The sequence below is a fragment of the Procambarus clarkii genome, chromosome 94, assembly GCF_040958095.1.
Source record: "Procambarus clarkii isolate CNS0578487 chromosome 94, FALCON_Pclarkii_2.0, whole genome shotgun sequence".
In the NCBI taxonomy this organism is placed as follows: Eukaryota; Metazoa; Arthropoda; class Malacostraca; order Decapoda; family Cambaridae; genus Procambarus; species Procambarus clarkii.
Window position 1 is genome coordinate 8,478,319 of NC_091243.1, and position 15,731 is coordinate 8,494,049.

A 15,731-nucleotide genomic window follows, 5' to 3' on the forward strand; every position below is an offset into this window, starting at 1 on the left:
GGTGGGATTCGAAGCGTGTGAACCAAATAATGACTCCCTCAGTTCCGAGCCAAGGGCCAGTATTAGTATATTTTGTTTTTCTGATGTAATAGTGATCTGTTTAATTTAGTAACGCGAATGATTTCAGATGTATTTATTGGGATGATCAAATTCGTTCGTTCCAAACCGTCTGTTTCGTAATTTGGTCCGAAACATTGGAAGTACAACCGAACCAATCTCACTCCAGCAAGCAAAGCCCCGAACGAAAACAATTTGATTCATACTTGGGCGTACGAATGCTTTTTTTTTGGGGGGGGGGGTGGGATTCTAATTCCTGAAACTTGAAACCTTTTGCCAGATTCACGAAAGCACTTACGCAAGCTCTTACGAACGTGTACATCTTTCCTCAATCTTTGACGGCTTTGGTTGCATTTATTAAACAGTTTACAAGCATGAAAACTACCCATTCAACTGTTGTTATTGTTATAAACAGCCTCCTGGTGCTTCGGAGCTTATTAACTGTTTAATAATTGAGAAAGATTGAGAAAAGATGTACAGGTTCGTAAGTGTTTGGGTAAGTGCTTTCGTGAATCTGGCCCCCTTGTTTCTTGTCTTATCTACTGAGTAAATTGTATATTGTATCAGTTTCTACTGTCTCATCTCGTCTATTCTATTCGCTGTTTCGATCTTGCGTTAATTAAGAATGTTTACGATTAAGAATGTTTTTTTTAATAACATCGCAGTGACTCCCGTGTGTTCTATCTCTATTCATTTCCTCTCTATCCTATTCTATTCTATCGCCTTTCCTCTTCCGTTGTTTCCTCATTTCCTTCTCTCATTCCTTCCCTGCCACTCTCTTTCCCTAGCGCGTTCTCACTATTTCTCTTTCTTGCCTCAGTCTTTTTCTCTTTCTCTCTATCCCGCTTATTCTTTTTCTCTTTTTTGTTCCCTTTCTCCCCTCTCTCTCTCTCCCGCTCTTCCTCCTTCTCTCCTTCCTTCCTTCCCTCCCTCCCTCCCTCCCTCCCTCCCTCTCTCTCTCTCTCTCTCTCTCTCTCTCTCTCTCTCTCTCTCTCTCTCTCTCTCTCTCTCTCTCTCTCTCTCTCTCTCTCTCTCTCTCTCTCTCTCTCCTCCCTCCCTCCTTCCCTCTTTTCCTCCCTATCCTCCCCCTCTCTCTCTCTCCCTCTCTCTCTTCCTCTCCCTCTCCCTCCCTAACCTCCCTCCCTTCCTCCCTCCCTCCCTCCCTCCCTCCCTCCCTCCCTCCCTCCTTCCCTCCCTCCCTCCCTATCCTCCCTCTCTCTCCTTCTCTCTCTCTTCCCTCTCCCTCCCTCCCTCCCTCCCTCCCTCCCTCCCTCCCTCCCTCCCTCCCTCCCTCCCTCTCTCTCTCTCTCCCTTTCTCTCTCCCTCTCCCTCCCTCCCTCTCCCTCCCTTCCTCCCTCCCTCCCTATCCTCCCTCTCTCTCTCCCTCTCTCCCCTCCCTCCCTCCCTCCCTCTCTCTTTCCCTCCCTTCCTCTGTAACTGGCTTCCTCCCACTTCCTCTTCCGGAGTGCAGCTTCCGCCGCTTGCGTTCGTGCGTGCCAGAAGAGGAGCGCTAAGCAAGGAGGATGAGCGCAGGCAACACCGCGCTATCTTTAGCGATAGGAACCCCTCAACGGCGCTATCTTTAGCGCTAGGAACCCCTCAACGGCGCTATCTTTAGCGATAGGAACCCCTCAACGGCGCTATCTTTAGCGCTAGGAACCCCTCATCTTCGCTATCTTTAGCGCTAGGAACCCCTCAACTTCGCTATCTTTAGCGCTAGGAACCCCTCAACTTCGCTATCTTTAGCGCTAGGAACCCCTCAACTTCGCTATATTTAGCGCTAGGAACCCCTCAACTTCGCTATCTTTAGCGCTAGGAAACGGTAATTGGAGAGACGCAGATGGTTAATTAAATTAAAAGGATTAACGAAGCGACGAAATAGAAGGAAGACGAGGAGACGAAAGAGAACGTCAACAAAAAAGATGAAAGAGTAAAAACGAAGCAACAGTGACTAAATCAATTAAATTAAAAACAACGGCTGTTAATGTCTAGTTAAAATCAGCAAAATAAACAATTTTCTGAAGGGCACATATACATATTTAAACAAAAATGGATCTCCATCCTACTCACTACATAGTTAATTATTTTATCAATAAAAAAATAAATGATCCTTTAGGAAACAAAAATAGTATATTGCGACTTTGTTACAGAAGACCACGTTGAAAATTTCCCAAGATAACAGTAATATATGAAAGAAAAGATAGCAATTCGAACTCAGTTATGATACTTTTACCCATTAATCTCCCTTAACTGGGAGCCCAGTTTTGAGTTTTTATCATTTTTTTATTAATACATGAGGTACATCTGCATTTTTTATTTTTTTATTATTATTTTCTACCACAGACGTGGCCACACATTTACAATGCTAACCAGCATATATACATTTTCTTCTGTCTTCCATGGACAGGGTTAGAGATGTGTTAAACATATAGTTCAAGGGTTTATTGAACACTCAACCACAGAAGGTGATTCGGTGCTTTGAAAATGCTAAGCTAACCTACATACGTAAATACATAGATACACAGATTTACGTACATCCGCATTAGTGCAGCTACCCTAGACTATATGAAGTGGAGTACAGTGTGTCAAAAAAGCTAACTAGGTGATGCTAAAGAATCCCCATCACACAGGATGGTTAGTCATACAGAGGCATGTGATGGGCAGTCTGCACTGGCAGACTCCGGGTGCATTTTGAGGATATCATCAACACAAGAGTGAATAAGATAGCAGTGGTAATAAAAGTCTCCATCTCGCAGGATGGTTAGTCAAACAGAGGCATGTGATGGGCAGTCTGCACTGGCAGACTCCGGGTGCATTTTGAGGATATCATCAACACAAGAGTGAATAAGATAGCAGTGGTAATAAAAGTCTCCATCTCGCAGGATGGTTAGTCATACTTGGCTCAATCAATAATAGATCAATAATTAGTAAGATCAATAATGGCTTCGAGGAAAAAAATGTGATATAAGAATTGCTTCTAAAATGTTATAGTTTTATGAGTCCTAAACTGTGTGAGTGATGGAAAAAGATGATTTTCCTGTTATATACTTCAGTTTATGGATCATTTGGGGGACGTGATAAGATAAGGAAAGTGAAAACGAGTGAATCCAATAACGATGCCTTCAATAACGAGTGACTCCAATAACGAGTGACTCCAATATTGAGTGACTCCAATAACGAGTGACTCCAATAACGAGTGACTCCAATAACGAGTGAATGCAATAACGAGTGACTCCAATATCGAGTGACTCCAATAGTGAGTGACTCCAATAACGAGTGAATCCAATATCGAGTGACTCCAATAACGAGTGACTCCAATAACGAGTGACTCCAATATCGAGTGACTCAAATATCGAGTGATTCCAATAGTGAGTGACTCCAATAACGAGTGAATCCAATATCGAGTGACTCCAATAACGAGTGACTCCAATCACGAGTGAATCACGTACAGTAGAATGTGGAAGGAGGGATTCTAGGAACGAATGGTTGGGAGGAGGAAGAAACACGGTGAACAAAGAAGTGGAAGAGGGAGGAGAGAGAAAGGGAATATGAGAGAGAATTTCATGGATGGAAAAGGAGGAAATCAGTGCCTGACCTCTGTAAATAGGTGTGTGTGTGTGTGTGTGGAAAAAAAATCAGTTGATTGACAGTTGAGAGGCGGGCCAAAAGAGCTAGAGCTCAACCCCCGCAAGCACAACTAGGTGAACACACACACACACACACACACACACACACACACACACACACACACACACACACACACACACCTGCCTGCCAGCCATTAGCGCCCCCAACCATGCCGCCGACTCTCAACACCTGCAAATATAACTTCCCATGCATTCATTGTCACTTGTATTTTAAACGAACACCTCCATTTAAATGCATCATTTATCTCGAACAAACTTGTAGTTGAGTAAAAAAAAAATCACCACCATTGAGCACAAACTCTCGGTGCATAGCGGAGTGGTGGTGATGGAGTGTCAACGTACCCTAAGTCCACGCCAAGGAAACGCATTCAGAGGCGGAGGGCTGGGGGTGTGGTGCCATATCCCTGTTACGGAGGCCGCGTTCGTATCCTGTGCACATGACACTAATCTGGGCGGGTGAGGACGAATACATTAACCTCTAACCAGTCTTTGGCCCCTTGTATTCCCGTTGTTAGCGTGCTGTACGAGCTGTTTGTTGTTGGTTAGCCCAGGCAAAGGTGGTTTAGCTGTGGTGTGGGAAGACTGGGTAATCTATAGACGGATAACTATGCTAGAATAACCTATGTGGTGCTCCTTTAGGTCGGTTATACTCCACTATTTCCTGTAATTGTTTCCCGCGCTTTTCCCACATTGTCATTATGGCGAACAATGTAAACAAAGAGCTGGTAAAATAGAAGGTGTAAACACAAATGTATTAAAATGGGATCATTCACTGATGATACAACTAAAGGAGATAAATTTGAACAGAATTCTGACGTTTACAGGGAGACATTTGACGCGCTTCAGTGATGAGCGGAAAGATGGTTGCTAGACCTAAACCATTATTAGTGCAAAGTAATGTGAATGGAAGCATGAGAGAGATGGCCCTATGGTGATAACTTCAAGATGGTTAAAGTAGTTTAACATCGCGACAGCGATCGTAATCAGAGCAACAAAATAACTTGGAATAACCACAAACACATCACCAGAGGAAAACATTAATCATCTTTAGGCGTACGCAAGAAGGCCTTCAAAACAACGTACACAACGTACATAAGACAAACCATCGAGCATGCAGCGCTGGCCAGGAATACACATCTTAAAAAAGATGGAATTTTAAAAGTCTAGAGATATGGGACAAGGGACATAGAGACAGCTTGTTGCAGAGCTGACGGCACTTAACTACAACGAACGAGTGAGAGAAAAACAGAGAAGACATGATAACAATATTTAAAATGGAAATTATTTTGGTCCACCCTGTGGTCCACTTGGCCCACCCTGTGGTCCACTTGGCCCACCCTGTGGTCCACTTGGCCCACCCTGTGGTCCACTTGGCCCACCCTGTGGTCCACTTGTCCCACCCTGTGGTCCACTCGACCCCCGTAGTGGTCTAGTCGACCCGCCAGAGGCAGAAACAATCGACCACCATCGGCTCAGTAATAATTGATAAAGCATCGACATCCAGGCGTTTCCCAGAGGACCAGCGTCGTCGGCCGACACGCTGAGGTGATGGTGATGGTGGTGGTGGTGTTGGTGGTAGCCACTTGTACAGTGTTTGTAGAAGAGAAGTATGCGTATACAATGGTTTACCTTTGGCATTGATGGTTGTATGAGTGTGTATGTGTGTGTATATGAGTGTATTTATTATATGCGCCTGCAGGATTGAGCTGTTAGCTCTTGGACCCCGCCTTTCTAACCGTCGCTTGTTTAATATACATACTGATTACCCGATATACTTTTGTGCTATCATATCTGCTATATGTTTCTCTCTCCTACGCACACACATACACACAGGATGCAGCCCGTAACAGCTGTCTATCTCCCAGGTACCTATTTACTGCTAGGTAACAGGGGCATCAGGGTGAAAGAAACTCTGCCCCATCTGTTTCCGACGGTGTCAAGAATCTAACACCAGTCCACAGGACTACATATCCAGCGTGCAGTCCACTCAGCCACCAGCGCCCTGTGTGTGTGTGTATTTATGAGTGTGAGAGCACTTACCTAGCAGAGTTTGAAGGACCAAGCTTCAGCTCCAGGACCAGCCTTTCAGGAGAGTGACTCCCAAATCCTTTGTATATTGTTAATTCCGCGTTTGAGAATCTGGCAAAACGTTGCCTCAGGTGTCTTCCTAGTTGCTTCTACTGGCTTCTTGAGGTTATCTTGAGATGATTTCGGGGCTTTAGTGTCCCCGCGGCCCGGTTCTCGACCAGGCCTCCACCCCCAGGAAGGAGCCCGTAGCAGCTGACTAACACCCAGGTACCTATTTTACTGCTAGATAACAGGGGCATAGGGTGAAAGAAACTCTGCCCATTGTTTCTCGCCGGCGCCTAGGGTCGAACCCAGGACCACAGGATCACAAATCCAGCGTGCTGTCCGCTCGGCCGACCGGCTTACTGTAGTTACATCCAGTAAGGGTCGTCTAACGTCCTTGTGGGTGTCTCGAGAGAGAGGAGGGGCCTATTTTGCATGTGTGTGTGTGTACGTGTGGTGTGTGTGTGCACAGGAATACCAATGTGTGTGTATTGTGCGTGCGTGCGTGTGGTCATTGGGCCTGGCGAAGGATATTAACTTGCAGGATAGTAGGATATCCTGTGTTGATGTCTCTCCGTGTGTACAGTGTGATATATGACTCCTTGTTGGTCAGTCATGTGTATCCCCCCCCCTCTCTCTCTCTCTCTCTCTCTCTCTCTCTCTCTCTCTCTCTCTCTCTCTCTCTCTCTCTCTCTCTCTCTCTCTCTCTCTCTCTCTCTCTCTCTCTCTCTCTCTCTCTCTCGTGTCTCTCATCCCAACCTTCCTCCACAGCATGATAACGCAGCTAATATAACACCTGAGCGATAATTCACAAAACCGGAAATTCCACAACAGTTGTGAGCCTTTGTACAAACCTCGCTATCACAGCCCCCCCCCCACCATCGGCACCTCCCACAAGAACCACCTCGCTTGATATTTCAATTGTCCTCTCTCTCTCTCTCTCTCTCTCTCTCTCTCTCTCTCTCTCTCTCTCTCTCTCTCTCTCTCTCTCTCTCTCTCTCTCTCTCTCTCTCTCTCTCTCTCTCTCTGGGATCTGACCACTTCCAAAAATGTCGAATTCAGAGTCTACAAAAATATATATAACTCCTGTGAGATGGGGGTTGGTTGTACTGAGTGGGTGATTGTATTACATGGAGGGAGGGTTGTGGTTGGTTGTAGTAAGTGGGTGGTTATGGTGGGTTAGTTTGGTATATATATATCCCATATACCGGGAGGTGGGGGGGGGATATATGTGTGTGTATATATGTGCTATATGTGCCTGTTTGAGTGTCCGGAGTGGGGGGAAGAAGGAGGAGGGGGAGGGTGGGAGGACATTGGGCCAGATGTCAACAAACCGCCCCTTAGTGAGCATAGTGACACGTCAACAGTGATACCTGTATCCTGCCTTTGGTTAGACCGTCACCACCTGGCTTTGGTTAGACCGTCACCACCTGGCTTTGGTTAGGCCGTCACCACCTGCTGTAAGGAAGGTGGTGGTGTTGACCAGCTGGGAAGAACGAGGGAGGGGGGGGAGAGGGTTGAAATAAGGAAAAAGGGAATGCATGAACAAAAACAAAAATACAATAAAGTGGTGAAGAGTGAATACGAAACAAAAATTAACAAAATAAGAGGAAGAGATAGGAATTAAGAAGTAATTAGCAACAGAAGGCGCCAAGCCGGAGAGACTACGTAAGCCTACAAGAACGAGAAGAGAATAGAAGAGAAGAGAAGGCAGTGTGGCGCAAGACATATGTGATAGACTAGCCAGGAGATAAAATAGACACCTCTAGTCTCCAAATGCCAACTGCTGCAGCGCAGGTGGAGGCTGTAGAGCCTCTGTAAGAAGCTACCAACACCTGTAAGCACCTGTGACCCAGGTGCCAGTCGCTGTTGGCACTCGGTTAAAATTCCGTCGTCACCTGCAGGCACTTGTAGCTGGCACCGCGACTCTACGCATCAATGAGAGTAATATTGATGGTCTCCAATATCAGGAACAGCTGTTAATAACCACTTAAGGGGTTAGTGTCTTAACAACCCGTAGAGTGGTAAGTCTACCATTAATGTCTACTGTTAAGGCGGTTGTCTGATGTGACTGCTGCTTGTAGACTACATGAAAGCAGAACTGGGTTATCTAAGGAAGCCTGTCATGGTTTGTGTTTACTCTCTCTCTCTCTCTCTCTCTCTCTCTCTCTCTCTCTCTCTCTCTCTCTCTCTCTCTCTCTCTCTCTCTCTCTCTCTCTCTCTCTCTCTCTCTCTCTCTCTCTCTCTCTCTCTCTCTCCATACCCCAGCAAACCTGCCCTCTCTTACCCCCTTCCCGCCACATCCCGGTCATCTCACCCATCATCAGAGTGTGAGGGGTTGAGGGTAGGGGGGCAGGAATGGGGGGGGGGGGTAGGGAGAGGAGGAGGAGGAGGACCACCATCGCTCACCTCCACTCGGAAATTACAGGTGCTCATGCCAACATCACCATCATCTCTACCTATTTCCCCGGCGCCGCTTTGATTCACCGCTCCTCCTTCTTCTTCCTCGTCCCTCCTCCTCTTCCTCGTCCCTCCTCCTCTTCCTCGTCCCTCCTCTTCCTCGTCCCTCCTCCTCCTCCTCTTCCTTGTGTGTGCTCGAACCCTCGAGGTTAATGTGTCTGTGTTTTGGTCCATTTACAGCGGCGGGCGTGTGCTATTTTCCAGTGGAGTACCAGGGCATCTTCGCCACTCAGTCCAGCATCTCCAGCATCTCCGAGGGCTCCGTCCACCAGTACTCCCAGGTATGTTGTGGCGCAAACGGTTGGGCACGCTTCCCTTTTGCCTGATGCCTTTGTTCACCCCTTAGTAGATAATACGTACTCGGGAGTTTGGCGACTGTTGTGGGTCGCATTCTGGGGGAAGGTCAGTAGTAGGCCTAGGGGGGGAGTCTTGATCAGCCTATTTACAGAATTTCTGTCTCTGAAAATTGGAATTAAAAATCTTGTCATACACTGGCTCCACCTTCCCCCACTTCCCCTACCATTAACCGCCCCAACGTTCCCTACCATTAACCTTCCCCATATCCCCTACCATCCACCTCGGCCATCTTCTCAACCTTATCAATCTCCTCTACCATCCACCTCCCCCCACCATCAATCTCCCCCACCTCCCCCACCAGCCACCTCCCCCACCAGCCACCTCCCCCACCTCCCCCACCTCCCCCACCAGCCACCTCCCCCACCTCCCCCACCTCCCCCACCAGCCACCTCCCCCACCTCCCCCACCAGCCACCTCCCCCACCTCCCCCACCTCCCCCACCAGCCACCTCCCCCACCTCCCCCACCTCCCCCACCAGCCACCTCCCCCACCAGCCACCTCCCCCACCAGCCACCTCCCCCACCAGCCACCTCCCCCACCAGCCACCTCCCCCACCAGTCACCTCCCCCACCAGCCACCTCCCCACCAGCCACCTCCGCCACCTCCCCCACCAGCCACCTCCCCCACCAGCCACCTCCCCCACCAGCCACTGACCCCAACTCCACCTCCCCACAGGTGACCATCCTGCCGGACGCCATACCAGTATGGGGAGTGTGCCACAGGAAGATCAACAACAATGTCATCCTCCGCGACCACACAGGCGGCGAGGATTGCTTCAGGTGTTTCCACATCTCCCTTCACTCACGCAACGTCATACAGGTGAGTGAGTGAGTGAGTGAGTGAGTGAGTGAGTGAGTGAGTGAGTGAGTGAGTGAGTGAGTGAGTGAGTGAGTGAGTGAATAAGTGTGTGAGTGGGTGGGTAAGTGAATTTTCCAGGCTGTTATCAGTTCCACCTGTTTCACTGCCTCCTGGAATCGACAAATAATGTATTTTAATTACGTTTACTTATTCACTCATTATACATTCCGAATCTCATTTCATCACACATTGTACCCTCCATACCCCTCTCTTTATGACTCATTGTATCCCCCAAAACCTTCTTCATCACACTTTACCCCTTCTCTTTAGTCCTCCCTTCCCCCAGCACCCAGAGCTTGAGGTTATCTTGAGGTTATCTTGAGCTAACCACTGTCCCTCTCCGCCTCCGACAGATCTACACCGAAGGCCTTAACAAGTGCTACTCGACAGAGGGAGCAGCCCACCAGACCTGCCCAACCCTACACACCATCAAGGCTAGGCGAGCCAGCGAGATCATGCTCTACAGTAAGTGGAAACATCTTTCAAGAAAGAGCATCATGTCTTCTCGCTTCTCAAGCCCTGGTGTTGTGATTAGTTTGTTGATTGTGACGTATTTGAGGGATTAATGACTGGAAATGTAAGTTGGAAGTGGGGTTACGTGTTGGTGTGAGGTGGAGGGCTGAGAACACGTCCATTCAGCACCCTGATGTCATGCACGTGGCCTGGGTTTGTTTATTTACATTCGTGACGTCATTTTGGCGCGAAGAGAAATCTGGTATGAATGAGCCGGGAGGCCTTTAATTACCTTCTTTGTTGCTTAATGTTTTCCTTGAATGGCCTTCCCCAAGTGCATTCAGACCTTGTGTGTGTGTGTGTGTGTGTGTGTGTGTGTGTGTGTGTGTGTGTGTGTGTGTGTGTGTGTGTGTGTGTGTGTTTGTGTGTGTGTGTGTGTGTGTGTGTGTGTGTCTGTGTGTGTGTGTGTGCGTGTGCGTGCGTTTTACTCGTCTAGTTTTGCGTGCAGCAGAAGTGAGTGTAATCCCTTGAACACCACCTTTTCAACTGTGAATCGTCTAGTTCCAGGCTCTATTTGTCTATCCTACCTACGGTTGAAACAATGTGTACTAACAGCCTCGACTACCTTATTCTGTCCTTTCATTCCTTTACTACTTCTTAGTGTAAAGAAATGTCTTCGTACGTTCATATGGCTCATATTTATGTCATCTTCTATCTATGACCTGCTGCTGCACTTATTCAACATTTCGTTCTTATTCACATTTGTTATTGTCCTTCAGGATCTTACATGTCACGATCATGTCTCCTTTTCGTTTCTTGTGACTTTCCTCGTACTTCAGTCCTAGTCTCGGTTTTGGAATCAGTATTGTGCTATACCTCTGAACATTATATATTTTCTAGATATTTGTAAATTATATTATAAATGTAATATGCTTGTCTGGTTGAGCTCTAGCTCCTGGCCCCACCTCATGACTTTTTCAAGCTTAATTCAGAGACTCGTATTTTGTGTTATCATATTTGTATTTAACATTGTATATTGAGTTAAATTTCTGCTAATATTCAAAGATTTTATTTACATATTTTGTCAAGTTTTTGTTGAATTTTACAATTTTTTTCTTCGTCTTTCCCCCCATCTCTTTGTTTTCCTACTTCCCTATCATCCATCTTTTTGTCTACTGCCTCTCTTTCCCCTCTCCCCAATTTCCCTCTTCTCCCTCCTGCCCCCTCTCTCCTCCGCCTCCTACCCCCACCTCCCGTCCCTTATCCCTCTCTCCCTTCCCTTCCCCCTCCTAGAGTCGCGGAGCTTCACACAAGACGGGCTGATTGACCGAGTCTTCTGTCCCATCAACGGCCGCTTCCGTCTCACCTACGACGTCAACGACGGAACGGAGAGCGCCGTAGAGTGCCCGGAGCCCACCTCGGAGCTCTCCAACTGCCCCAAGGGCTCAGAGCTTCAACTCAGGTGAGACAAACGCGGGTATGAGGATATATAAGGGTCGTGGTGGCAGTTACATCATGCTTACGGGGCTATTCATGCCCGTGCCAGCCTCTTGGGGGGATTAATCTTCATCAGACAAGTTGATAAGTCAGTGCCAGTTGATAAGTCTGGCCCCCAGGCCTGGGGGGCCAGACTTATCAACTGACTTACCATACCACCATACTTACCATATATATATATATATATATATATATATATATGTCGTACCTAGTAGCCAGAACGCACTTCTCAGCCTACTATGCAAGGCCCGATTTGCCTAATAAGCCAAGTTTTCATGAATTATTTGTTTTTCGACTACCTAACCTACCTAACCTAACCTAACCTAATTTTTTCGGCTACCTAACCAAACCTAACCTATGAAGATAGGTTAGGTTAGGTTAGGTAGGGTTGGTTAGGTTCGGTCATATATCTACGTTAATTTTAACTCCAATTAAAAAAAATTGACCTCATACATAATGAAATGGGTAGCTTTATCATTTCATAAGAAAAAAATTAGAAAAAATATATTAATTCAGGAAAACTTGGCTTATTAGGCAAATCGGGCCTTGAATAGTAGGCCAAAAAGTGAGTTCTGGCTACTAGGTACGACATATATATATATATATATATATATATATATATATATATATATATATATATATATACATATGGTAACCTTACCACCAGACTTACCATATATATATATATATATATATATATATATATATATATATATATATATATATATATATATATATATATATATATATATATATATATATATGTCGTACCTAGTAGCCAGAACGCACTTCTCAGCCTACTATGCAAGGCCCGATTTGCCTAATAAGCCAAGTTTTCCTGAATTAATATATTTTCTCTAATTTTTTCTTATGAAATGATAAAGCTACCCATTTCATTATGTATGAGGTCAATTTTTTTTTATTGGAGTTAAAATTAATGTAGATATATGACCGAACCTAACCAACCTTACCTAACCTAACCTAACCTATCTTTATAGGTTAGGTTGAGTTAGGTAGCCGAAAAAGTTAGGTTAGGTTAGGTTAGGTAGGTTAGGTAGTCGAAAAACAATTAATTCATGAAAACTTGGCTTATTAGGCAAATCGGGCCTTAATTTGTGTAGTAGGCTGAGAAGTGCGTTCTGGCTACTAGGTACGATATATATATGTATATATATATATATATATATATATATATATATATATATATATATATATATATATATATATATATATATATATATATATATATAATAATTTGAACGAGAGTTCGATCCCATTCAATTGACTATATTTTATAATTTATATATGGCTTTGCTTACAAGGTTCTAGTATATTATTAATTAAGGTCACACCTTGTTAGTGTTATCAAGGTGCCCACAGGCCAAGAACTGAACCTTCCACCAGATACCACCCACGACAGCCGCCTAACCCCCGGGTCAATCACTTGGGCAGGACGGTAGAGTGACGGTCTCCCTTCATGCAGGTCGGCGTTTTGCTGTGGGGGGGGGGAGAGGGGGTGTCTTTGCTGTGGGTGTTTTTGCTGTGGTGTCTTTGCTGGGGTGTCTTTGCTGGGGTGTCTTTGCTGTGGGTGTCTTTGCTGGGGTATCTTTGCTGAGGGTGTCTTTGCTGTGGGTGTCTTTGCTGTGGGGTGTCTTTGCTCTGGGTGTCTTTGCTGTGGGTGTCTTTGCTCTGGGTGTGTTTGCTGTGGGGTGTCTTTGCTGTGGGTGTCTTTGCTCTGGGTGTCTTTGCTGTGGGTGTCTTTGCTGTGGGTATCTTTCCTGTGGGGTGTCTTTGCTGTGGGTGTCTTTGCTGTGGGTGTCTTTGCTGTGGGTGTCTTTGCTGGGGCATCTTTGCTGTGGGTGTCAGCGACGGCCAGCCAGCACATCACAGCAACATTCACATTCAGTGTTGCAAGAGAAAATTTGATGTTGCTTATGTGAGCGGAGCACCTGCTGATAAAGACGAATTAATTGCATGTTGACATCCACATTGCAGGTCATGCCTCCCAACAGGGATTCGGGCCTCTTTAGTATATCGTACTTGAGACGCACATTGTAGAGCATATTGCAATTGGAAGGCGTGTAAGGGGGGTGAAGGAGTAGTGGGTATGGGGACAAAAGGGAAGGGTGGGGACGGTGGCCCAAACCACTTGGAACTTCGGGGATCGAACGCCAACTCTGTGATTGTGTTAAATAAAGAGGGAGTTGTGCTGTGAGAAGCAAGTTATAGTGTTTATGATTTGTATAGTTTTCTATGTTATGAAGTTAGCATAAAACTGCGATTAATTACAGGATAAAAACATGTGCAGATAAGTCCTTATGCGTTTTGCAAGGGAATAAATTGAAACTGAGAGTGAAATATTTTATTCATAAATATTTGTTAATTTATAGCTGGGTTAGTTTACACAGATTTACAGTAAATTATTTGCCTAAGAGAAAAAATTATGAGGAGACAGCACCAAGTCATTATGACAATATCATACAAGTATTTAGGAAAACTTGTCTGGAAGGTAAGGTAACCCGTAGGTGCTGGACCGGGACGTCCACCTCCTGGGGCTCGTGCGGCCCCAGGCTCTGCTTCAGGAGGCTGGGGTCGTTCTTGTCCTTGATGGGGTGGTTCCTCTCCGGCCCCGACCACGGCGGTCTCCGGGTTTGGAGTACCTGTGTCTTCTTTTACCAACTTCGAGGTAAATTCCGGAGCTGGAGCCTCTAGGGGCAGTTCGTTGTTGCCTTCAACCTCGTTCTGACAGTTCCTGCGACGGCGCTGGAACCAATCGTATTGGCGTTTGCCTTTCCATTGGAGACTTTCGGCGTCGTGGAGAGGGGGGAACGGACCTGCTGCATGGGTGACAGCTTCCCCTTATTAACTTATCCTGGCTTTGCGCCCTGGAAAGACCACTCCAGACCGATAACCAGAGCGCAACTCCATAGTCTCCTGAGACTGATAGATGCCTACTACTATTTAGGACATATTTTATTGAAGAGAGGATGCAGAAATGACCCGATGTTCCTGTTCGTTGATGACAGGTTCCGCCGGTGTTCCTTCGGGGAGCTGGACATGGGACTACGGTGCCTGGGGAACTGGGAGGGCCATGATGGCCACAAGTACCTGGCCCTGTGGGACCCCGCCGTCACCACCGACAACCAGCCTCGCTACCGCTGTGCTGTGAGTACTGTTTCTCTATGTTTGTCGGTTAGATTAGCATTTTAAATGTTCTACAATCACCTCCGGTGGTGTATTGTTCAATAAATCACTGAACTATGTGTTTAACCGATCTCCAGCCCTGTCCATGGAGGTCAGAAGAAAATGTATATGTGCTGATTTGTGTTTTAAATGTGTGGCCAAGTCTGTGGTAGGAAATAATAATGATAATAGTAATAAAAGTACTGCTAGTATCTCCTTACGTCTCTCTGTCTCTCTCTCTCTCTCTCTCTCTCTCTCTCTCTCTCTCTCTCTCTCTCTCTCTCTCTCTCTCTCTCTCTCTCTCTCTCTCTCTCTCTTCTTCTTCTACTGTGGCGCCCATTCGGATTTTCTTAGTTTCTCCTTAGTTTCCTTTCTCAGTTATTTGTGTTTTCATCTTTTTGTCTCTCCAGATACTGTGTAAATTCCCTTATTACATTGTCTCTTCTCACGCTGCTCTCTGCCCTTCCTGTTTAGTTGCCCTTGTTTTTTTTCTTATTCATTGTCCCTTTTAACGTCCATCTTCTCATTTTCTCTTGTTATCGTATTCCTCTCCCCCCCCCTATCCCATCCCTTATCCTGACCCCCCTTCCAAGTGTTATATAATCTTAATGGCTTAACGCTTTCCCCCTGATAATTCCTATTCCCCCCCTCCTGTTGCTGTTTCTCTGTTTTGTTTTTCGCTGTTTGTAGCCTTCCAGTCCCCCTCCCATCCCCCCCTCCCTCATCCAAGCGTTTGTGTCTGACCAGACTGTGGTGTCCAGCTTCCAACCCCCATGACATCGCATCGGCGGAATTCTTGGTTTCGCCTCACACCCCATAACTTGCCGCTGATGCTTGCGTCCTCACGCTCTCATGTTTTACGAAATATTTGAACTCCTTGTCACTTTAGGATGCTGGTAAGGCATACTGATGTGTTGCTTCTCCTCTCTGCTTCCAGTAACATGTTGTTGTTATAGATTCAGCTACTCGGAATAAGTTCCAAGTAGCACGGGCTATGGTGAGCCCGTAGTGGACTTATTTGGCACGGGAGCGGTGGTGTTCCGGTAACACTTGGGGAACAGTTTGTAGTTTAATTAATCAGCTTGTTGGGTGTTGGAGGTCGTGCCACTGGTTGGGTGTTGGAGGGACTGCCACAGACTGGGGTGTTGG

General features: G+C 46.2%; 1 protein-coding gene across 1 annotated transcript in view; it reads left to right on the forward strand.

The window, feature by feature from the left end:
• Window positions 1-15,731, forward strand: part of LOC123747308 (uncharacterized) — a 52,989-nt gene that overhangs the window by 20,012 nt on the left and 17,246 nt on the right. Inside the window, exons 2-6 of the mRNA XM_069319743.1 lie at window positions 8,415-8,515; window positions 9,267-9,410; window positions 9,803-9,914; window positions 11,196-11,364; window positions 14,426-14,564. Coding sequence (XP_069175844.1) covers window positions 8,415-8,515; window positions 9,267-9,410; window positions 9,803-9,914; window positions 11,196-11,364; window positions 14,426-14,564 — 665 coding nt within the window. The remainder of the gene's footprint in view (window positions 1-8,414; window positions 8,516-9,266; window positions 9,411-9,802; window positions 9,915-11,195; window positions 11,365-14,425; window positions 14,565-15,731) is intronic.